Raw genomic sequence first — 24,069 nt, 5'->3', positions numbered from 1 at the left:
ACTAATATTCAATAAAGGAGGAAAGACTATCCACTGGAAGAAAGACAGTCTCTTCAATAAATGGTGCTGGGAAAATTGGACATCCACACGCAGAAGAATGAAACTAGACCACTCTCTTGCACCATACACTAAGATAAACTCAAAATGGATGAAAGATCTAAATGTGAGACAAGATTCCATCAAAATCCTAGAGGAGAACACAGACAACACCCTTTTTGAACTCGGCCACAGTAACTTCTTGCAAGATCCATCCACAAAGGCAAAAGAAACAAAAGCAAAAATGAACTATTGGGACTTCATCAAGATAAGAAGCAAAATGAACTATTGGGACTTCATCAAGATAAGATACTTGAGAGTATTTTTTAAAAAATAAACATATAGTGTACAATTTTCCCATTTTAAATGTTTAATCAATGCTTTTAATTTGTTCATAGAAATGTGTCACAGTCACAATTGTCGAATCTACTTAATATTTATGCCATCAAATTCCTCTGAGATTTAGTAACGTTACATCATATTTTGGATATAGAGTTCTGTATGTTACTCTAAAGTCCTATTCTCCCTCTACACCTACAAATATAAATTAATTAATTATAATTGTTTCATCATTAGTAAAATTTGGGCCCTATGGAGAAACTTAAACAAGAAGAGCAAATATGTATGGATAGTGGTTGCTATATTAATCATTTTATTTATAACACCTAATTCTCTTTTAGCCATTATCTTAAATTATATTCTCTGCTCTAATTACTCTGCTCTTACCGTAGTATTTCAGTACTTTATGTTTGCTCGTTCTTACTTCTAGCAGTATAAATCTACTGAGTACTTCTAATGAATTTTAAATTTTCAGTTACTATATTTTTCAACTGCTGAATTTCCATGTTGTTCTTTTCAAAATATCTTTGCCTTTACAGTTATTCCCACAGGGCAAAGCCTTAGAATATATACACAGTAACCTTTGGATGACAGTGTTTTTAACAGGATTATCTTTGTACCTTTCCATATCTGTTAAGCTGTCTGCCTCTTTGATACCACACTAGAAGTCCATCAGCAGTGTGTCTATCACTGTTATATGAGTAAAAGCAGTAATATAATCTCTAAACTATATAACACAACTAATGTACTCTACTACAGCTGAGATACCATAATATGTTTGGTATTTCCATCAAACAGAGGGAAATGGTAACTAATGAATCAACTATCCTAAATTCCTCTTGTTACTATTATATTCGTGAGGTAGCCTTTCTCCTTTGGAAAATTTGAAGGAATTTTTTCTCTCCAAGCCAGAAGTAGAAAATGAATAGAATAGCATTGGACATACTTTTATCACCCATATTCTAAGGTCACTATAGCATTTGATTTTTATGGTCTAATATCTAAATGGATGACTTCTAAAACCTATAATATCTAGCTACATTTTTATTTCTAGTAAACATCAGAGTATAATGAATTATGAGAGTATTCATGAAGATTTTACCTATTTAATAATAACACATAGCTACTCTTGTCATTTATTTTTTTAAAGATTTTATTTACTTATTCATGAGAGACATAGAGAGAGGGGCAGTGACACAGGCTTCATGCAGGAGACTGATGTGGGACTTGATCCCAGAACTCCGGGATCACGTTTTGAGCCAAAGGAAGACTCTCAACCATTGAGCCACCCAGGCATCCCTACTCTTGTCATTTAGATCCAATCTTCATTAAACTGCAAAGAAGGTAAACAAACTAGAAATATTAGACTTGCGAAACTCGTCTTACCAGGGACACTTTTTGATTGTATTTTCATTTCCTCCACAAATGTATGTGGTCCAATAGCATCTTTCAACTGTTCTATATTGGTTTCTATAGAAATAAACATATGAAAACACTTCATAAGGTAAACTTAATGTGTGTGTGTAGCACTTATTTAATTAAGCCTTGTTATTAATGAATAAGCATTATAGTGAAATATTTGTATTGCAGAATTGGTAAAGTGTATTATTGGAAGGGATATTAGCAATTGTTAAGCCTCTATATACTGAGGTTTAGATATGTTAGTGATTTGACCAAGACTATGTATCCAGATAATGACAAAACTGATGCACAAACTTACATCTCATAATCCTTTAACCAGTGTTTTTTTCCACATAATGCTATGTCTTACGCTAAATTAAAATATCCTGGAGAGTTTATGATAATAATATACCTTTTGAATTTACATTAAAATTATAATGATACTATTGAGATATATCTAGTCATATAAAACATAACCTTTTCTCTTCACAGGTTACATTGCAAATCATTGTCTCCATTGTCACAAAAAAATTACCAGGGAGCATAAATTCTTTGATTAGTCCAAGGATATTTTGTTATTTAGTTACAAAAACAAAAAGTAGGTATTGGTAATGGAAATGAATAATAAGATATTCTGTGGATTGGAGGGGGGCGGGAGTACCTTCCATGGTGCCTTTGGCATGTAGACATTGTAGCTTGAAAGGAGGATTTAGAATTTAACTTCTGTTAAATTTGCAGAAGTACAGGATTGAGAGGTGGTCTATCTTCATTTAAGTTTTTATGTGATTTTTTAAAGTTTTTACTTGACTTAAAAATTCCAAATAGATCCCATTACAGGGAAAATATATGAATATGGTTAAAGGCAAGTTTATTCTGAAAAAGGAATGGTCACCTAAAGTCAACCACTGAATCTAAAGTTTTGTGGTCAAGTTGGTTCTAGCAGCATGTACCTAAATTTAGAAACATGTCATGAACTAGTCATCCAGATGTGGAAGTCTTTCTTTGGAAAAATGGCTAAGTTAATAAATAGTAAAGATTGCATTATAATCCAAGTGTACCAACACTGCAATCTGTATAAAGGTGGCCATCTCTGCTGCATTGCCAAAATAAAATGTGTCAGATTAGGGGAATGAGTTTTCAGTAATTAAGTAACAATAGTTTGTAAATGTAGTAAGATCTATAGCAACAAAAACCTGGGGAGAATTAGTAGACGTATTTTGATTTCTCTGGTTCTTCTGCCAACTGGTATACACAAGAAGGTTTTGTTTTCATTTGAATTGAGGAAGCGAAGGATCCTCAAATAAGGAAGAGAAAATTTGAACAGTGTCTGATGAACTATCAGGTTAAGTATTAGGAATTAAAAGTTATGTGCTGGAGAAATTTATAGTCTAGTAAGAATCACATTTTTCTCCGTTTTTTATCCTCCTACTTTCCAAATTTTTTTTTTAATTATATTCTGCTTGGACTTCACTGGTTACTTTTAAAAAGTGTATAACAGAGTACCCATCTTTTACTTCTTCTGTTAGGTTTATTCCTAGGTATCTTGCTGGTTTTGGTGCAAGAATAAATGTGATCGATTCTTGATTTCAATTTCTGCTGTTTCATTATTAGTGTACAAAAGATTTCTGTACTGATTTTGTATCCTGTGACTTTGTTGAATTCATGCATAAGTTTTAGAAATTTTGGGTGGGTCTTCAGGTGTTCTATATACAGTATCATGTCATCTGCAAATAATGAAAGTTTGACTTCTTTCTTGCCTATATGGAGGCCTTTTCTTTCTTTTTGTTGTCTGACTAATGAGGCTAAGACTTCCAGTACTATGTTAAAGAACAGTGATGAGACATCCCTGTCTTCTTCTTGACCGTAGAGGAAAAGCCTTCAGTTTTCCCCATTGAAGATGGAATTAGTTGTGGGTTTTTGTATATGGCCTTTATGATATTGAGGTATGTTCCCTCTATCCCTACTTGGTTGAGGATTTTCAAGAATGGATAGTGTATTTTGTCAAATGCTTTTTCTGCAACTATTCAGAGGATCATATGGTTCTTATTGCTTCTTTTATTAATGTGGTGCATCATATTGGTTGATTCACAAACCAAAGATGTATAAGTCCTGCACTCCAAATACTACAGAACATTTATGAAAGAAATTGAAGATGACACAAAGAAATGGAAAAAAATTCAATGCTCATGGATTGGAAGAGAAAATGTTAAAATGTCTGTATTACTCAAAACAATTTACACATTTAATGCAATCACCATCAAAATAGCACCAGCATTTTTCACACAGCCTTTCAAAGAAGCTGGAATAAGAAAAAATAACAAGTATATGCTTATGATATGTGTTATATTGATCTTATTTACAACTTCTGGTTCTTTCATTTGTTCCTGGGGATTCAATTTACCATCTGATATAAATTTTTTTTTTACCTGAATACATTGCTGTTCCTACCCATCTTTGTGTTGCTATTGTGAAATATACTACATCATTACATGTCATAGGTCCAATGATACAAACATATATATATGGTTTTATATGATTACCTCTCAAATCAATGAAGATGGAAAAGTGATGAAATATGTACATATACTGTGTTTTTTATTTATAGAATTTTTTTTACCCATTCTCTTTTTTAGGGAATTCAGATTACTATGTGAGGTCACTTGCTTTTAGTCTGAATAATTGTCTTTTTATTTCTCATTAAGCCAAACTACTAGCAATGCATTCTCTCTTTCTCTTTCTTTCTTAAATATATTTGGGAATCTCTATTTTACCTTTATTACAGAGAGAGAGTTTTGGTAGGAAGAAAATTATTGGTTGATATTTTTTTCTTTCAGCACTTTGAATAGGCCATTCTATTGCTTTTTGGTCTCTATAATTTCTGGTAAGTCAGCCATTAAGCCCAATAAATAGTAGAAAAGTGAACAGTTTTCCAAAATGTGTATATTAATTTACACTACTACCAGCAAGTTCTGAAAGTTTCAGTTGCCCTACAACATTATCATGACTTGATTCTGTCATTCTTATAGACTTACACTCAATGATGGTATGTCATAGTATCCTTGTGTCTTTAATTTCGATTTTCTAATGCACTACTATGAGTGTATATCTTTCAAATGTTTATTAGTCACTTAGATACTTCTTTGGTGAAATGCATGTTTAAAGCTCTTGCTTAGAAGGGAAGAGGGGCAAGATGGCGGAAGAGTGGGGTCCCCAAATAACCTGTCGCCACCGAATTCCCTAGATAACCTTCAAATCATCCTGAAAATCTACGAATTCAGCCTGAGATTTAAAGAGAGAACAGCTGGAATGCTACAGTGAGAAGAGTTCGTGCTTCTATCAAGGTAGGAAGACATGGAAAAAAGAAATAAAGAAACAAAAGGCCTCCAAGGGGGAGGGGCCCCGCGAAGAGCCGGGCTGAGGCCGGGGCGAGTGTCCCCAGGACAGGAGAGCCCCGTCCCGGAGGAGCAGGAGCTGCACCGACCTTCCCGGGCGGAAAGGGGCTCGCAGGGAGCTGGAGCAGGACCCAGGAGGGCAGGGATGCCCTCGGGTTCCCTGGGACAGTAACAGACACCTGCGCCCGGGGAGAGTGCGCCGAGCTCCCTAAGGGCTGCAGCGGGCACGGCGGGACCCGGAGCAGCTCGGAGGGGCTTGGGCGGCGGCTCCGCGGAGGGGGCTGCAGGGCGGGAGCGCGAATCCAACAGTGCAGGCCCCGGAGCACAGGGCGCCGGGAACAGCCCAGGATCCGGCCTCCCCGGGACAGGCAGAGGCCGGGAGGGACCAGGACAGCAAGGACGCTCCGGCACGGAGCTGAGCAGATCAGCGGCCCCGCCCCGGAGCCTCCAGGCCCTGCAGACAGAGAGCTCTGTGGTTACTGCGGGAGCTGACTCCAGGGCTCCAGAGCTGGCCGCCGCCACTGGGGTTGTTCCTCCTGGGGCCTCACGGGGGAAACAACCCCACTGAGCCCTGCACCAGGCAGGGGGCAGAGCAGCTCCCCCAAGTGCTAACACCTGAAAATCAGCACAACAGGCCCCTCCCCCAGAACACAAGCTAGACGGCCAAGTTCCAGAGGAAGTCAAGAGACTTGAAGTATACAGAAACAGAAGATATTCCCCCGTGTTTTTTTTTTCTTTTTGATTTCTGATTGCTTCCCCCACCCTTTTTCCCCTTTCTTTCTTTTTATTTCTCTTTTTCTTCTCTTTTTTTCCTTTTTTTCTTCCTTTTTTTCTTTTTTCTTTTCCTCTTTTCTTTCCTTCTTTCCCTCCTCTCTTTTTCTCCTTTTCCCAATACAACTTGTTTTTGGCCACTCTGCACTGAGCAAAATGACTAGAAGGAAAACCTCACCTCAAAAGAATCAGAAACAGTCCTCTCTCCCACAGAGTTACAAAATCTGGATTACAATTCAATGTCAGAAAGCCAATTCAGAAGCACTATTATACAGCTACTGGTGGCTCTAGAAAAAACCATAAATGACTCAAGAGACTTCATGACTGCAGAATTTAGATCTAATCAGGCAGAAATTAAAAACCAATTGAATGAGATGCAATCCAAACTAGAAGTCCTAACGACAAGGGTTAACGAGGTGGAAGAACGAGTGAGTAACATAGAAGACAAGTTGATGGCAAAGAGGGAAACTGAGGTAAAAAGAGACAAACAATTAAAAGACCATGAAGATAGATTAAGGGAAAAAACGACAGCCTGAAGAAGAAAAACCTACGTTTAATTGGGGTTCCCGAGGGCGCGGAAAGGGACAGAGGGTCAGAATATGTATTTGAACAAATCCTAGCTGAAAACTTTCCTAATCTGGGAAGGGAAACAGACATTCAGATCCAGGAAATAGAGAGATCCCCCCCCCCACTAAAATCAATAAAAACCGTTCAACACCTCGACATTTGTAGTGAAGCTTGCAAATTCCAAAGATAAAGAGAAGATCCTTAAAGCAGCAAGAGACAAGAAATCCCTGAATTTTATGGGGAGAAATATTAGGGTAACAGCAGACCTCTCCACAGAGACCTCGCAGGCCAGAAATGGCTGGCAGGATATATTCAGGGTTCTAAATGAGAAGAACATGCAACCAAGAATACTTTATCCAGCAAGGCTCTCATTCAGAATGGAAGGAGAGATAAAGAGCTTCCACGACAGGCAGGAACTGAAAGAATATGTGACCTCCAAACCAGCTCTGCAAGAAATTTTAAGGGGGACTGTCCAGTGGAACAATCCACAAAAACAAGGACTGAACAGATAGCATGATGAAACTAAACTCATATCTGTCAATAGTAACTCTGAACGTGAACGGGCTTAATGACCCCATCAAAAGCCGCAGGGTGTCAGACTGGATAAAAAAGCAGGACCCATCTATTTGCTGTCTACTAGAGATTCATTTTAGACAGAAGGACACCTACAACCTGAAAATAAAAGGTTGGAGAACCATTTACCATTCAAATGGTCCTCAAAAGAAAGCAGGGGTAGCCATCCTTATATCAGATAGACTAAAATTTACCCTGAAGACTGTAGTGAGAGATGAAGAGGGACACTATATCATACTTAAAGGATCTATCCAACAAGAGGACTTAACAATCCTCAATATATATGCCCCGAATGTGGGATCTGCCAAATATTTAAACCAATTAATAACCAAAGTGATGAAATATTTAGATAATAATACACTTATACTTGGTACTTCAATCTAGCTCTTTCTACCCTCGATAGATCTTCTAAGCACAACATCTCCAAAGAAATGAGAGCTTTAAATGATACACTGGACCAGATGGATTTCACAGATATCTACAGAACTTTACATCGAAACTCAACTGAATACACATTCTTCTCAAGTGCACATGGAACTTTCTCCAGAATAGACCACATACTGGGTCACAAATCGGGTATGAACCGATACCAAAAGATTGGGATCATCCCCTGCATATTCTCAGACCATAATGCCTTGAAATTAGAACTAAATCACAACAAGAAGTTTGGAAGGACCTCAAACACGTGGAGGTTAAGGACCATCCTGCTAAAAGATGAAAGGGTCAACCAGGAAATTAAGGAAGAATTAAAAAGATTCATGGAAACTAATGAGAATGAAGATACAACCGTTCAAAATCTTTGGGATGCAGCAAAAGCAGTCCTAAGGGGGAAATACATCACAATACAAGCATCCATTCAAAAACTGGAAAGAACTCAAATACAAAAGCTAACCTTACACATAAAGGAGCTAGAGAAAAAACAGATCCTACACCCAGCAGAAGAAGAGAGTTAATTAAGATTCGTGCAGAACTCAACGAAATCGAGACCAGATGAACTGTGGAACAGATCAACAAAACCAGGAGTTGGTTCTTTGAAAGAATTAATAAGATAGATAAACCATTAGCCAGCCTTATTAAAAAGAAGAGAGAGAGAAGACTCCAATTAATAAAATCATGAATGAGAAAGGAGAGATCACTACCAACACCAAGGAAATACAAACGATTTTAAAACATATTATGAACAGCTATATGCCAATAAATTAGGCAATCTAGAAGAAATGGACACATTCCGGGAAAGCCACAAACTACCAAAACTGGAACAGGAAGAAATAGAGAACCTGAACAGGCCAATAACCAGGGAGGAAATTGAAGCAGTCATCAAAACCCTCCCAAGACACAAGAGTCCAGGGCCAGCAGGCTTCCCAGGGAATTCTATCAAACGTTTAAAGAAGAAACTATACCTATTCTACTAAAGCTGTTTGGAAAGAGAGAAAGAGATGGAGTACTTCCAAATTCGTTCTATGAGGCCAGCATCACCTTAATTCCAAAACCAGACAAAGACCCCACCAAAAAGGGGAATTCAGACCAATATCCCTGATGAACATGGATGCAAAAATTCTCAACAAGATACTAGCCAATAGGATCCAACAACACATTAAGAAAATTATTCACCATGACCCAGTAGGATTTATCCCCGGGACACAAGGCAGTACAACACTTGTAAAACAATCAATGTGATTCATCATATCAGCAAGAGAAAAACCAAGAACCATATGATCCTCTCATTAGATGCAGAGAAAGCATTTGACAAAATACAGCATCCATTACTGATCAAAACTCTTCAGAGTGTAGGGATAGAGGGAACATTCCTCAACATCTTAAAAGCCATCTACGAAAAGCCCACAGCAAATATCATTCTCAATGGGGAAACACTGGGAGCCTTTCCCCTAAAATCAGGACAAGACAGGGATGTCCACTCTCACCACTGCTATTCAACATAGTACTGGAAGTCCTAGCCTCAGCAATCAGACAACAAAAAGACATTAAAGGCATTCAAATTGGCAAAGAAGAAGTCAAACTCTCCCTCTTCACCAATGACATGATACTCTACATAGAAAACCCCAAAGCCTCCACCCCAAGATTGCTAGAACTCATACAGCAATTTGGCAGCATGGCAGGATACAAAATCAATGCCCAGAAATCAGTGGCATTTCTATACACTAACAAGGAGACTGAAGAAAGAGATATTAAGGAATCAATCCCGTTTACAATGGCACCCAAAAGCATAAGATACCTAGGAATAAACCTAACCAAAGAGGTAAAGGATCTATACCCTAAAAACTATAGAACACTTCTGAAAGAAATTGAGGAAGACACAAAGAGAAGGAAAAATATTCCATGCTCATGGATTGGCAGAATTAATGTTGTGAAAATGTCAATGTTACCCAGGGCAATTTACACGTTTACTGCAATCCTATCAAAATACCATGGTCCTTCTTCAGAGAGTTAGAAAAAATTATTTTAAGATTTGTGTGGAATCAGAAAAGACCCCAAATAGCCAGGGGAATTTTAAAAAGGAAAACCATATCAGGGGGAATCACAATGTCAGATTTCAGGTTGTACTACAAAGCTGTGGTCATCAAGACAGTGTGGTACTGGCACAAAAACAGACACATAGATCATGGGAACAGAATAGAGAATCCAGAAGTGGACCCTGAACTTTATGGTCAAGTAATACTCGATAAAGGAGGAAAGACTATCCATTGGAAGAAAGACAGTCTCTTCAATCAATGGTGCTGGGAAAATCGGACATCCACATGCAGAAGAATGAAACTAGACCACTCTCTTGCACCACACACAAAGATAAATTCAAAATGGATGAAAGATCTAAATGTGAGACAAGATTCCATCAAAATCCTAGAGGAGAACACAGGCAACACCCTTTTTGAACTCGGCCACAGTAACTTCTCTTGCAAGATACATCCACGAAGGCAAAAGAAACAAAAGCAAAAATGAACTACTGGGACTTCATCAAGATAAGAAGCTTTTGCACAGCGAAGGATACAGTCAACAAAACTCAAAGACAACCTACAGAATGGGAGAAGATATTTGCAAATGACATATCAGATAAAGGGCTAGTTTCCAAGATCTATAAAGAACTTATTCAACTCAACACCAAAGAAACAAACAATCCAATCATGAAATGGGCAAAAGACATGAACAGAAATCTCACAGAGGAAGACATAGACATGGCCAACATGCATATGAGAAAATGCTCTGCATCACTTGCCATCAGGGAAATACAAATCAAAACCACAATGAGATACCACCTCACACCAGTGAGAATGGGGAAAATTAACAAGACAGGAAACACCAAATGTTGGAGAGGATGTGGAGAAAGGGGAACCTTCTTGCACTGTTGGTGGGAATGTGAACTGGTGCAGCCACTCTGGAAAACTGTGTGGAGGTTCCTCAAAGAGTTAAAAATAGACCTGCCCTACGACCCAGCAATTGCACTGCTGGGGATTTACCCCAAAGATACAAATGCAATGAAATGCCGGGACACCTGCACCCTGATGTTTATAGCAGCAATGGCCACGATAGCCAAACTGTGGAAGGAGCCTCGGTGTCCCACGAAAGATGAATGGATAAAGAAGATGTGGTTTATGTATACAATGGAATATTCCTCAGCTATTAGAAATGACAAATACCCACCATTTGCTTCAACATGGATGGAACTGGAGGGTATTATGCTGAGTGAAGTAAGTCAGTCAGATAAGGACAAACATTATATGTTCTCATTCATTTGGGGAATATAAATAATAGTGAAAGGGAATATAAGGGAAGGGAGAAGAAATGTGTGGGAAATATCAGAAAGGGAGACAGAACGTAAAGACTGCTAACTCTGGGAAACGAACTATGGGTGGTGGAAGGGGAGGAAGGTGGGGGGTGGGGGTGAATGGGTGATGGGCACTGAGGGGGGCACTTGAGGGGATGAGCACTCAATAACACTTGAGGGTGTTATTCTGTATGTTGGTAAATTGAACACTAATAAAAAATTAATTTATTAAAAAATCACAAAAACTCTTGCTTAATCCTGTATTGAATTTCCAATTTATTTCTTAATGCCATATTAACAATCCTTAAAATATTCTAATGGAAGCTTTGTTGATTATTTGAGTTGCAAATCTACTCTGTCATTTGCTTTTTAAATATCTTACTGATGGACATAATTCTGAACACTAAGTCCAACTTTAATACATTTACACTTATAGTGTTTATTGTAGTCTGTTTTAAAAATATCTAATCCAAAAATAGAAACATATTTTCCTATAGGATTTTCTAGAAGTCCTATTGTTTTACAATATGAAAAAGAATTTTCTCTTTCATTGTATGGTTTCTCCTTTGTCATCATTGTATTTGAATCTGTTTCTGACAATAATTTGTTCCATTTGTCTATTTATCTATTACTGAACCAGTATTATAGTATTTCAGATTATTGTATTTTTATAATAAAACCTGTTTTATTAATAATATAAGTAATTTCTGATGTTTATTTTTTTAAATTTCTGATCTTTAAATGTATTCTTTTTTTGTTAAGCTTCTATTTTGGCCCTATGCATTGCTATATAAATTTTAAAATCACCTTATCAATTTTCAGAAGAAATTATTGCTAGATTTTTTTCTAAGTTTTTATTTAAATTGCAGTTGGTTAACATACAACTGTAATATTAGTTTCAGGTATAGAATTTAGTGATTCATCACTTACATACAACACCTGCTGATCATCACAAGTGCCCTCCTTAGTCCCCATCACCTATTTAACCCTTCCTCCACCCACTTCCTCTCAGTTTGTTCTCTACAGTTAAGAGTCTATATCTTGATTTGCCTCTCCTTCTTATTTTCCATATGATTTTTTGTTATTTCTTCAATTCCATATATGAGTATAATCATATGGTATTTGTCTTTCTCTAACTTATTTTGCTTAGCATAATATACTCTAGTTCCACACATTTTGTTGCAAATGTCAAAATTTCATTTTCTATGGCTGAATAATATTCCATTATATATATATATATATATATATATATATATATATATATATATAAACATTATATCCCATATGTTCTTTATCCATTCATTAATCCATTGCCATTTGGGATGTTTCCATAATTTGGCTATTATAGATAATATTGCTATAAACATCAGAGTGCATGTATCCGTTTGAATTAGTATTTTTGTAATCTTTTTGAAATTTTTAATAGTTTTTTTCCCTAGAGCAAATTAGGATAATTCAGAAACTACAGAGTTCCCAAATACTTCTTTCTCCTCACATACAATTTCCCCTATTATTAACATTTTGTATTAGATGATATATTTGTTACAACTGATGAATCCATGTTGATGAATCACTAATAATACCCATGGTTATGTTCTCCTGTTCTACAGTTCTATGGATACTGACAAATGCTTGCCACTATAGTATTATGCAAAATAGCTTCAGCACCCTGAAAATTCCTTGTGCTCCAACTCTCCCTAATTCCTCATTCTGAACCCCTGTCAACTCTTGGTATTTATACTGTCTGTATAGTTTTGCCTTCTTCCAGAGTAATATATAGTTGAAATCATACAGCTGTTTTCAAAACTGGCTTCTGTCACTTAGCAATATTCCCTTAAATTTCTTCTGTCTTTTCGTGGCTTGATAGCCCATTTCATTTTATTGCTGAAAATATGCCATTATATGGATGTGCCACAGGTTGTTAATCTATTCACCTATTGGAAAACATCTTCATTGCTTCTGATATGGAGCAATAATACATAAATCTCCTATAATATTCATATGCAGGTTATTGCATGGTTATAAAATTTCAACTCATTTGGGTAAATATTTCAGAGCACAATTACTGGATTGTATGATAAGATAATGTGGTTTATAAAAATGCCAAACTGTCTTCCCAAGTGGGTATAACATTTTGCATTGTCAGAATTTTGGATTAGCCATTCTCATAGGTGTGTCTCATTAGATATCTCATTGTTGTTTTCACTTGCAATGTCCTAATGACAGGATAATTCGTGCTTATTTGCAATCTTGTATCTTCTCTGAAGAGGTGGCTGTTCATATCTTTTGATTGTTTTAAAATGGGGTTTTTATTTAACATTCAATTTAATCATTTTTATATATTTCAAACACAAGTCCTCTATACGAAGTAGGTGCTTCACACAAATATTTTCTCCTAATATGTATTATGTTTTTTAATCCTCTTAAAACGGTCTTTCATAGAGTATAAGTATTCATTTTAAGGAAGTCTAACTTATCACAATTTTTCTATTCCTTTTTTCTTGTTTTCTAAGATGAAAGATTATTTTTTCTTTCATATTTTCTAATATATGCATTCAATGCTATCAATTTCCTTCTCAGCAATCCTTCATTGTTGTGTCACACACATTTTTTTATAAATAGTATTTTAATTTTCACTTAATCCAAGTTTTATTTTTTTATTATTATTTTTTTAATCCAAGTTTTAAAGATTTATTTTGACACTTCTTCTTTGAACGTATGCTTTAAAGGTGTGTTGTTTCATTTGAGACCAGCTACCTGCCTATTATTGTTTTTTTCTACTTTTTTTTCTATTATTGATTTCTAGTTTAATTACATTGTGGGTTGAGAGCATGATTTGTATGATTTCTATTTTAGAAAAAAATTAATATATGATTTCTTTCTTAAAATGTGGTCTATCCTGGGGCACCTGGGTAGCTTAGTGGTTGAGCATCTGCCTTTGGCTCAGGTCGTGATCTCCAGGTCCTGGAATTGAGGCTCCCTGCAGGGTGCCTGCTTCTCCCTCTGCTTGTCTCTGCCTCTCTCTGTGTATCTCATGAATAAATAAATAAAATCTTTAAAAAAATGTGGTCTATCTTTGAAAATATGTGGTCTGTCTTTGGGAATATAGCTTGTGGGTTTGAAAGCAATGTGTATTCTGCTATTTTTGGATGAATATTCAAATTCACATCAATAATATACAGTTAATTGATAGTGTTGTTGAATTCACTTATGTTATTGATTTTTTGTCTGCTGGTTATGTTCATTTCTGATACAGTGGTGAGATCTCCAACTATAAAAATGTACGTGTTTATTTCTCCTTGCAGTTCTATCAGTTTTGCCTATGTATTTGGGCGCATGCACATTTAGGCATATACACATTAATGAATATTATATCTTCTCAGAGAATTGGCCCCTTTATCATTACTTAATACTAATATTTATCCCTGGTAATTTTCCTTGCTTTTTCTGGTACTAATATAGCTACTCTTGTACATTTTGCTCCATACCTTTACTTTTCTGTGTGTGTCTCTTTATGCATATATCCATTTTTTCATGTTAATTGAAATGTAATTGACAAAATTGTAATATACTTAAAGTGTACAGCACAAGGATTTGATATATGTATACGTTGAAAAATGGTTCCCACAATCAAGTTAACATATCCATGACCTCACATAGTGACTCTTTTTTTTTTTCACATAGTGACTCTTGCTTTCTTGCTTTTTTTCTTTTCTTTTCTTTTGTCTTTTCTTCCTTCCCTTTTTTTCCCTCTTCCCCTTTCCTTCCTTTCTCTTCCCTTCCCCTTCCTTCATTCCTTTCTTCCTTCTTTCCCTCCCTCCCTCTTTCCTTGTTTTTTAGTGAGAGTTCTTAGGTCTACTCTCCTAGTAAATATCACATATACAATACAGTATTATTATATATAATCACTATGCTGTACATTAAATTCTCAGAATTTCCTTAACTTCTATCTTAAAGTTTGAACCCTTTGACCAATCACTCTTTGTTTAACATACTCCAGGACCTGGCAACCATAATTCCAATCTCTGTTTCAGAGTTTGATTTCTTTTCTAGATTCTACAAACAAGCTGTACAGCATTTGCTTATTTCTGTCTGGTTTATTTCAAAATGCCCTCCAGTTCATCCATATGTTTGCAAAAGGCAGTATTTCCTTCCTTTTTATGTCAAAATTATATTCCATATATTCATTATTCATTATCTATTCATTCATCAATGGGTGGTGTACACTTAGCTTATTTACATCTTGGCTAATGTAAATGATGCCATTATAAAAATGGGTGTACAAATGTTCTTTGCGATAGTGATTTCATTTCTTTCAGATAAAAGTCCAGAAATGTGACCATATGGTAATTCTCTTTTTAATTTTTTAAAAAACCTCCATATGGTTTTCTGTAATGACGGCACAAATTTACATTACATTATAATCAACAGTGTACAAGAGTTGCATTTTCTTTACATTCTCACCAGTACTCGTTATTCCCTGTCTTTGACAATAGCAATTCCAAAAATTGTGAGCTGATATTTCATTGTGATTTTCATTTCCATTTCCTTGGTTTTCAGTGATGTTAAACATCTTTTCACATGTCTCCTTTGGCTATTCATTGCGTCTCCTTTGGAAAAATATCTGTTCAGATCCTTGAATTACTGTGGCTGTGATTGAATTGTTGGCAATTTTACCATTGAATTATATTATATATTATATTTTGGATATTAATCTCTTACTCAATATGTAGTTTACAAGCATTTTCTTCTATTTTGTAGATTGCTTCTTAATTTTGTGATTGTTTTTGTGATTGTTTCATTTGCTATACAAGAGGTTTTTAGTTTGATGTAGTCCTACTTATTTATTTTTATTTTGTGCTTGTGCTTTTGATGTCAAATAAAAAAATATTGCTGATACCAACATCAAGGAGATTTCCTCTGTGTTTTTTTTTCCTTTTACTTAAATCCAATTTAGTTAACATATAGTGTGTTATTGGTTTCCGGAGTAGAATTTAGAGATTCATCACTTGCATATAACACTCACTGCTCATTACATCAAGTGTTCTCTTTACTGCCTGTCACCCAGTTACCCATTCCCCCCCCCCACACCTCCCTTCCAGCAATCCTCAGTTTCTTCCCTATAGTTGTTTCTTATGGTTTACCTCCCTTTCTGTTTTCCTCCTATTTTACTTTTCTTTCCCTTCCCCGATGTTCATCTGTTTTGTTTCTTAAATTCCGCATATGAATGAAATCATATGGTATTTGTCTTTCTCTGACTTATTTTGCTTAGCATAATACTTTCTAGTTCCATCCATGTCATTGCAAATGGAGTGATTTCATTCTTTTTGGTGGCTGAGTAACATTCTATGTATATATATCTTCATTTTAAAAGATTTTATCTATTTATTCATGAGAGACACAGAGTGAGAGGAAGAGACATAGACAGAAGGAGAAGCAGGCTCCCTGCAGGAAGTCCAGTGCAGGACTTGATCCCAGAACTCCACGATCACACCCTGAGCCAAAGGCAGATGCTCAACCACTGAGCAACCCAGGCATCCCATACCATATCTTCTTTATCCATTCATCAGTTGATGGACATTTGGGCTCCTTTGACATTGCTGATATAAACATAGGGGTGTATGTGTCCCTTCAAATCACTTTTTTATCCTTTGGATAAATTCCTAGTAGTAAAATTGCTGGGTCATAGGACAGTTCTATTTCTAATTTTTTAAGGAACCTCAATACTATTTGGGAGTGGCTGCACCAGTTTGCATTCAAACTAACTGTGCAAGAGGGTTCCCCTTTCTTGACAACCTCACCAACATCTGTTGTTTCCTGAGTTGATAATTTTAGCCATTCTGCCTGCTGTGAGGTGGTATCTCATTGTGGTTTTGATTTTATTTCCCTAATGCTGAGTGATATTGAGCATTTTCTCCAGTATCTCTTAGCCATTTGTATGTCTTCTTTGGAGAAATGTCCGTGCATATCTTCTACTCCCTTCTTGATTGGATTTTTGGTTTTTGAGTTGTTGAGATTGATAGATTTTGGATAATAACTTTTTACCCTATATGTCATTTGTGATCTTCTCCCATTCCATAGGTTGTCTTTTAGTTTTGTTGATTGTTTCCTTGCTGTTTTTGTAAAAGCCTTTATTTTGATGAAGTCCCAGTAGTTCATTTTTGCTTTTGTTTCCTTTGTCTCTAGAGATGTGTCTAGCAAGAAGTTGCTGCAGCCAAGGTCAAAGAGGTTACTGACTGTGTTCTCCTCTAGGATTTTGATGGTTTCCTGTCTCACATTTGGGTCTTTCAGCACTTTGAATTTATCTTTGTATGGTGTAAGAGAGTGATTCAATTTTATTCTCTTGCATGTGGCTGTCCAGCTTTCCCAAAACCATTTGTTGAAGAGACTGCCTTTTTTTCCATTGGATTTTCTTTCCTGTTTTGTTGAAAATGAGTTTACCATAGAGTTAAGGGTTCATTTATGGGCTCTGTATTCTGTTCCATTGATCTATGTCTGTTTTTATGCCAGTACCATACTATCTTGATGATCACAGCTTTGTAATACAGCTTGAAATCTGGAATTGTAACACTTCTAGCTTTGATTTTCTTTTTTCAACATTCCTTTGGCTAATCAGGATCTTTTCTGATTCCATACAGATTTTAGAATTGTATGTTCTGTGAAAAATGCTGGTGTTATTTTGATAGGGATTGCATTGAATATAGATTGCTCTGGGTAGCATAGATATTTTAACAGTATTTGTTCTTCCAATCTATGAGCAAGGAATGTTTTTCCATTTCTTTGTGTCTTCTTAAGTTTTCTTTCATAAGTGTTCTATATTTTCAGAGTACAGATATTTAATTATTTGGTTAAGCATATTCCTAGGAATCTTACGGTTTTTTTTTTGGTGCAATTTTAAAATGGGATCAATTCTTTGATTTCTCTTTCTGTTGCTTCATTGTTAGTGTATAAAAATCCAATAGAGTTCTGTGTGTTGATTTTATATTCTGTGAGTTTGCTGAATTCCTGTGTCAGTTCTAGCAATCTTTGGGTGAAGTCTTTTGGGTTTTCTATATAGAGTATCATGTCATCTGTGAAGAATGAGAATTTGACCTCTTTGCCAATTTGGATGCCTTTTATGTCTTTTTGTTGTCTGATTATTGAGGCAACAAATTTAATTTATTTTCCTTCAACTCTCAAGTTTTTTGTGTTGCTTCCTTTTTTGTTTGCCACAATAATGTTTTTTATTTCCCTTTGATTTCTTTTTCTTTTTCTTTTACAAGCCTATTCCAATGTCATTTTACATGTATGTTCAGTTTAGTTTCAATGAGTTAAGAATTCAGCTATGACCAGATGCTTGAACAGAAAAGTTTAGAAACACTTACATATGAAGCAAAGGAGACATTACTTCCGAAAGGTTTTTACACACTGCAGTTTCAGTGAGTTAAGCATATTATTCCCATATGTGTATTGTTCAGGAGTATGTTGTTTAATTTCCACATATTTGTGGATTTTTCAGGTTTCATCTTGTTACTGATTTCTAGTTTCATGGCATTGTAGTTAGGATTTGATTTGATTTCTGGGATAATATGTGATCTATCCTAGAACATGTTCCATGTATGCTTGAGAAGAATGTGTATTCTGTTACTTTATATAAATGGCATGTTCTGTATAGGCCCATTGGCCTATTTGGTTTAAAATATTTCAAGTACAAAATTTCCTTATTGATTTTTTTGTCTGGATTATCTATCTCTTGTTGAAAGTGCAGTATTAATGCCTCTTGCTATTGTATTGGTGTCTATTTCTCCCTTTAGTTTTATTAAAATTTTCTTTATATATTTAGGTGCTCCAATGTTGGGGGAATAAACACTTAAAATTGTTACATTCTCTTCACCACCATGTGCATATAAAAATGCTACATCTTTACTCTCCTGCATTTTATCTTATTAATGTCACAATCGACATTTTTAGTATTTATCTATATCACTGCAGCCATATTCATTTTAATAGTTTTGTCTTAATCTTTATAATAGAGGTAAGGGAATTTACACATTACTATTACAATATTATTTTAATATGTTTATTTTTACCAATGAATGTTATACTTTTATATGTTTTCATTATGTTACGAGCTAGTATCCTTTTGTGTCAGCTTAAAGAACTCCTTTAGTTCTTGTCAATTGGATCCAATTGTGATAAACTAAACTTTAGCTTTTCTTTTCTTGTCTTTTCTTTCTTGTTGTTTTAGGTCTGGGAAAATTTTAATCTCTCAATTCTGAAGGGCAATTTTACTGAATAAAAAATTCTTAGTTGGCAGTTTTTTTCACTTTTAACAATTTGAGTATAACGTCCAATTTCCTCCTGGGCTGCAGAGTTTGTGCTGAAGGAAATCCACTGATAGATTTATGAAGTTCTCATGAGTGTAACAGGTCACTTTTGCTACTTTCAATATGTTCTTTTTCTTTAAGTTTTGAGAATTTAATTATATGTCTCAATGTGGGTTGCTTTGTATTCATCTTACTTGGTATTGTTTGTGCTCCCTGTAACTGGTTGTCTGTTTGTTTCCACAAGTTTGGGAATTTTTAAGCTATTGTTAAAGTAAGTTCTGCCCCTTTCTCATTCTCCTCTCCTTTTATTACTCCTAATACATATATTGTTTCACTTTATGGTGACCCATAGGTCCTTTGAGCCATTTTTAGTCCCTTTTTGCTATGATTTATAATTTCCACTGAGTTGTCTTTGAGTTTACCGATCCTTTCTTCTTCTAAATAGATTCAGTCTATTATTAAGTCATTCCATTGATTTTTTTCAACTCAGTTATTTTACTCTTGAGCTTTATTTCTGTTTTTTTTTATTTTTTATATTTTTTTAATTTATTTTTTATTGGTGTTCAATTTACTAACATACAGAATAACCCCCAGTGCCCGTCACCCATTCACTCCCACCCCCCGCCCTTCTCCCCTTCCATCACCCCTAGTTCGTTTCCCAGAGTTAGCAGTCTTTACGTTCTGTCTCCCTTTCTGATATTTCCCACACATTTCTTCTCCCTTCCCTTATATTCCCTTTCACTATTATTTATATTCCCCAAATGAATGAGAACATATAATGTTTGTCCTTCACCGACTGACTTACTTCACTCAGCATAATACCTTCCAGTTCCATCCACATTGAAGCAAATGGTGGGTATTTGTCATTTCTAATAGCTGAGTAATATTCCATTGTATACATAAACCACATCTTCTTTATCCATTCATATGATTTCTGTTTTGTTCTTTTCTATTACTGTTGGAATTCCTACCTTTTTCATGCATTACTCTATAGACATCAGTGACCATATTTGCAGCCTTTATTTTGAATTCCCTGTTGAGTAATCACTTGTCTCTGTTTCCATAGGGTCAGTTTTGGGATATTTGTCTTATTCTTTTGTTCAGAACATATTCTCATTTCTTCAGTTTCTTTAACCTTCTGTGTTGTTTTATGGTCATTAGATAAAACAGCCATCTCTCCCAGTGATGACAATCTGAATCTGGTCTTGTGTAAGAGATGAACCTTGCCTATCAGTCCAGCACACTCTTCTGGTTGCCTCTCAAACGTCTGAGCTTGTTTAAACTGCTGTCCTTCTTAGTAGCTCCCAGGAGATTCGGGTGTGTCATAACTAGTCAGCAGTACAAAGACATTGGAAATTTCCACAGACTGAATCATGTATCTTGGATTACCACTAATTGTCATTTTAGCTCATCAATGCAGTCTAAGTGGAAGCCCAATCATCAGGTGGAAGATAGAAAAGTCATGATGTTAGATAAGTAGTCTATCTTCTAATAGGGAGAAACTTGGAGTTGCGTATTTTTGCCCACTCGTTTTGAGAGTGCTTTTGTACCCATATAGGACTACATCATTAATCTCTATGGTCCTGAGGGACTCACAAATGCCAAGTCCTATCAGCTCCCAGAACTATATAATCTGAGTGCCAAGCCCTTAGATATAGAAGTTGCTAGATGTATAAACTTCTTTTAGGGAGAAGCTGGAGACTTGGTTTTATCCCTGGGATGAGCCATGAGAAGTCACAGGGAGTTCCCACATGCTTACTCCCGATTCTGGAGGATTACCAATTAGTTTAACAGGGACCCAGGGGACTCACAAATGCAAAACACTGTTAGTTTTCAGACATAAGTGATTTGGGAGCCCATGCCTCAAGTGGCAGCTGTAAAACTTGGAGAAGTAGATGTTTGGACAAATTCCTTTTAGGGAGAAGCTAAAGGCTTTGTTTTATTGTTGCTGCTGGAAGGAGAAGTTACAGAAAATGCCCACAAGCACTTTCAGGCTCCAGGAGGATGCTAATTAGCTATGAGATGCAGTATGATTAGAAGCTTGACTCTCAGAAAGTACATGGAAAAGAACACAGTCAAACGCCTCCAGAGAGAAACTAGCAGACTTGAATTTTTGCTTGCTCCTTTAGTACTGAGCCCAGGGAGATTGCCATGGGAAGTGTTCATGAACCTATTTAAAAAGGCACTCTTTTTTCAAGAAATGAGAAGTGTTGGTAAGGATATAGAGAAAGAGAAACATTTGTACACTGTTGTTGGAAATGTAAACTGGTACAGCCACTGTGGAAACAGCATGAGGTTCCTCAAAAAATTAAAAATAGAAATACCATGTGATCTGATACTTCTAATGAGTATTTACCCAAAGAAAACAAAACTAATTTGAAAACATATTTGCATCCCTATGTTTACTGCAACATTATTTACAATGGTCAAAATGTCCATGATAGACAAATGGTTAAGAAAGATGTGAAATAATCTATCTATCTATCTATCATCATCATCATCATCTATCTTACTCAATATTATTCAGCCATAATAAAAGATGAGAATGTGCCATTTGGCAAAACATGAATAGACCTAGAGGATATTAGGCTAAGTGAAATAAGTCACATTGAGAAAGACAAATATCATATGATTTTATACATATGTGGAATGTAAAACAAATAAACAAACAAAAAGCAGAATCAGACCTACATATACAGAGAACTAACTAACTAACTAACTAACTAACTAACTAACTAACTAATGGTTGCCAGAGAGTAGGAGGATGGAGGATGGCCCAAGTGGATAAAGGGGGAAAGAAGGTACAGGCTTCCAGATGTGCAATGAATAAGTCACAGGAATAAAAGGCACAGCATAAGGAATATAGTCAATGATACTGTAATAATGTTGTATTGTGGCAGATAGTAGCTACTCTTGTGATGAGCATAGAATAATTTATAACCTGGTCATGGGGCACCTGGGTGGCTCAGTTAAGCCTCCGACTCTTGATTTTGGCTCAGGTATGATCTCAAGGTTGTGAGATCAAGCTCCATGTCTGGCTCCACACTGGACATGGAGCCTGCTTAAGATTCCCTCTCTCCCTCTCTGTCTCTCCCCACGCCTCTTATGACTTCTCTCTCTTTAAAAAAATTTTACTTGTGGGGGGGCAGGGCAAGATGGTAGAGGAGTAGGGTCCCCAATGCACCTGCCCCACCAACTTACCTAGATAACTTTCAAACCATCCTGAAAACCTACGAATTTGACCTAAGATTTAAAGGAAGAACAGCCAGAACGCTATAGAGAGTAGGGTTTTTGCTTCTAAGAAGGTAGGAAGGCAGAAAAGAAAATTAAAAAAAAAAAAAAAAAAGAATCAGTGGGGAGGGGCACCGGAGGAGCCGGGCTAAGGCCTGCGGGGAGCCTCCCGGCGGGAAAGCCCAGCCCCGGACCAGCGGGAGCTTTACAATCCGCCCCGGATTCCTCCCCAGGAAAGGCGCTCAGCAGGGACCCCGGGCGGGATCCCGGGGCGGGGGGGGACCTCCAGGTCCTGGGGTCACTGACCGAGGAGGGGCGCCGGGGGAGAGCGCCCCCCACACCGGCCCATCTCCGTAAAGGGCCGGAGCGCGCCCCGCGGCCTCGGGGAGCAGCCGGGGGGTCGGGCGGGGCTCCGGGCGGAGGGGGCTCCCCGGGAGCGCGACTCCAGCAGCGCAGGCCCCGGACCCCAGGGCGCCGGGGACACAGCCGGGATCCTGCGCTGCCCCGGGACAGGCCGAGGCGGGGAGGGCCCAGGACAGCGAGGACGCTCCTGCCCCGGGAGCATCCGGGCCCCTGCGGACTGGGAGATGGCGGGAGTCACTGCGGGGGGCGGGGGGCGCCCTCCAGGGCCAGGGAGACCTGGCCGCCGCCGGTGGGGTTGTCCCTCCTGGTGTCACCCTGTGCCTGGGACGGAGCAGGGCTGCCAGGGGACAGAGGCCTCACGGGGTAAACAGTTCCCCCTGACCCTGCACCCAGCAGGGGGCGGGGCAGCTCCCTCAATGCACACCTGAGAATCCGCACATCAGGCCCCTCCCCCAGAAGACCAGCTGGAAGGACAGGGGAAGAGCAAGTACTTGACCCAGCAGCGCTGTAAAGCTCCAGGGGAAGTCAAGAGATTTACAATATATAGAACCAGAGGGTATCCCTCCTACTTTTTTTTCTTTTTCCAGTACAACTCATTTTTATGTTAGACTGTAAATTTCCATTTTTTTCTCTTTTCCCATCTTAACTACAATATTTTACCTCCTCTTCCTCTTCATTTTTAAGATTCTTCCTTTTCGTCTTTCATACTTCTACAATTAGAGGTCCTAGATATATTTTCCCTTCAACATACTCAACTTAATTTTGGGAGCTATACAAGATACGTTTGTTTGTTTGCTTTGTGTTTTTTGTTTTCTCTGCCACATTTTGTTCTACAATGGCACAATTTAATACCTTCTAAAACATGACCCAGAGCCAAGAACCAAGCATGCACCCAGAACCAAGTGGTATACCATGCTGGTTCATTCTGTGAGATTCCTCATTCCCATTATGCCCCCCTCTTTTATCTTGTTTATGTTTTGGTGGTCAATGTTGGAGCTTCCTACAAGTATTTCTGATTTATATAAATTTGGGACTGAGTATCTTCTAACATACACAACCAAGAGGATCACCTCAAGTAGACTACATTCTCCCTCCACTACAACTTTGTCACCACCACTATCTGCCAGTAACTACTCCCCTTTTTTCTTTCCCCTTTTCCTTTCTTTTTTTTTTCCTTTGGGATTCTTGGCCTTTTATTTTTTACTACTTTATTTTAATATTTGTTTTTCACTAGGTGGTCCTTTTGCTTTATTTTGTTCTGATTTTCATTTTCAATTTCTGGTCTCTGACCTCAGCAGAATCAGCTAGGGTG

At 37.1% G+C, this 24,069-nt stretch overlaps 1 protein-coding gene across 7 annotated transcripts in view; it reads right to left on the bottom strand.

Moving 5' to 3' along the window:
* CCDC7 (coiled-coil domain containing 7) overlaps nt 1-24,069 on the bottom strand; it is a 391,847-nt gene that overhangs the window by 57,121 nt on the left and 310,657 nt on the right. For 5 of the 7 annotated variants that reach the window (XR_012030726.1, XM_072825155.1, XM_072825157.1 and 2 more), the window contains one exon: nt 1,762-1,845. The exons of 1 other annotated variant lie outside the window; for it this stretch is intronic. Coding sequence is in view for 5 of the 6 variants with exons in the window: in XM_072825155.1 (XP_072681256.1) it covers nt 1,762-1,845 (84 nt within the window). In the remaining variant the exon portion in view is untranslated. Of the gene's footprint in view, nt 1-1,761; nt 1,846-2,964; nt 3,072-24,069 lie in introns of those variants that run through there. One more of the 7 variants, XM_072825159.1, reaches the window with a different exon arrangement.

Source organism: Canis lupus, chromosome 5 (genome assembly GCF_048164855.1).
Source record: "Canis lupus baileyi chromosome 5, mCanLup2.hap1, whole genome shotgun sequence".
NCBI lineage: Eukaryota > Metazoa > Chordata > Mammalia > Carnivora > Canidae > Canis > Canis lupus.
The sequence above is the reverse complement of the archived record's forward strand: the minus strand, read 5'-3'. Positions and strand labels throughout refer to the sequence as shown.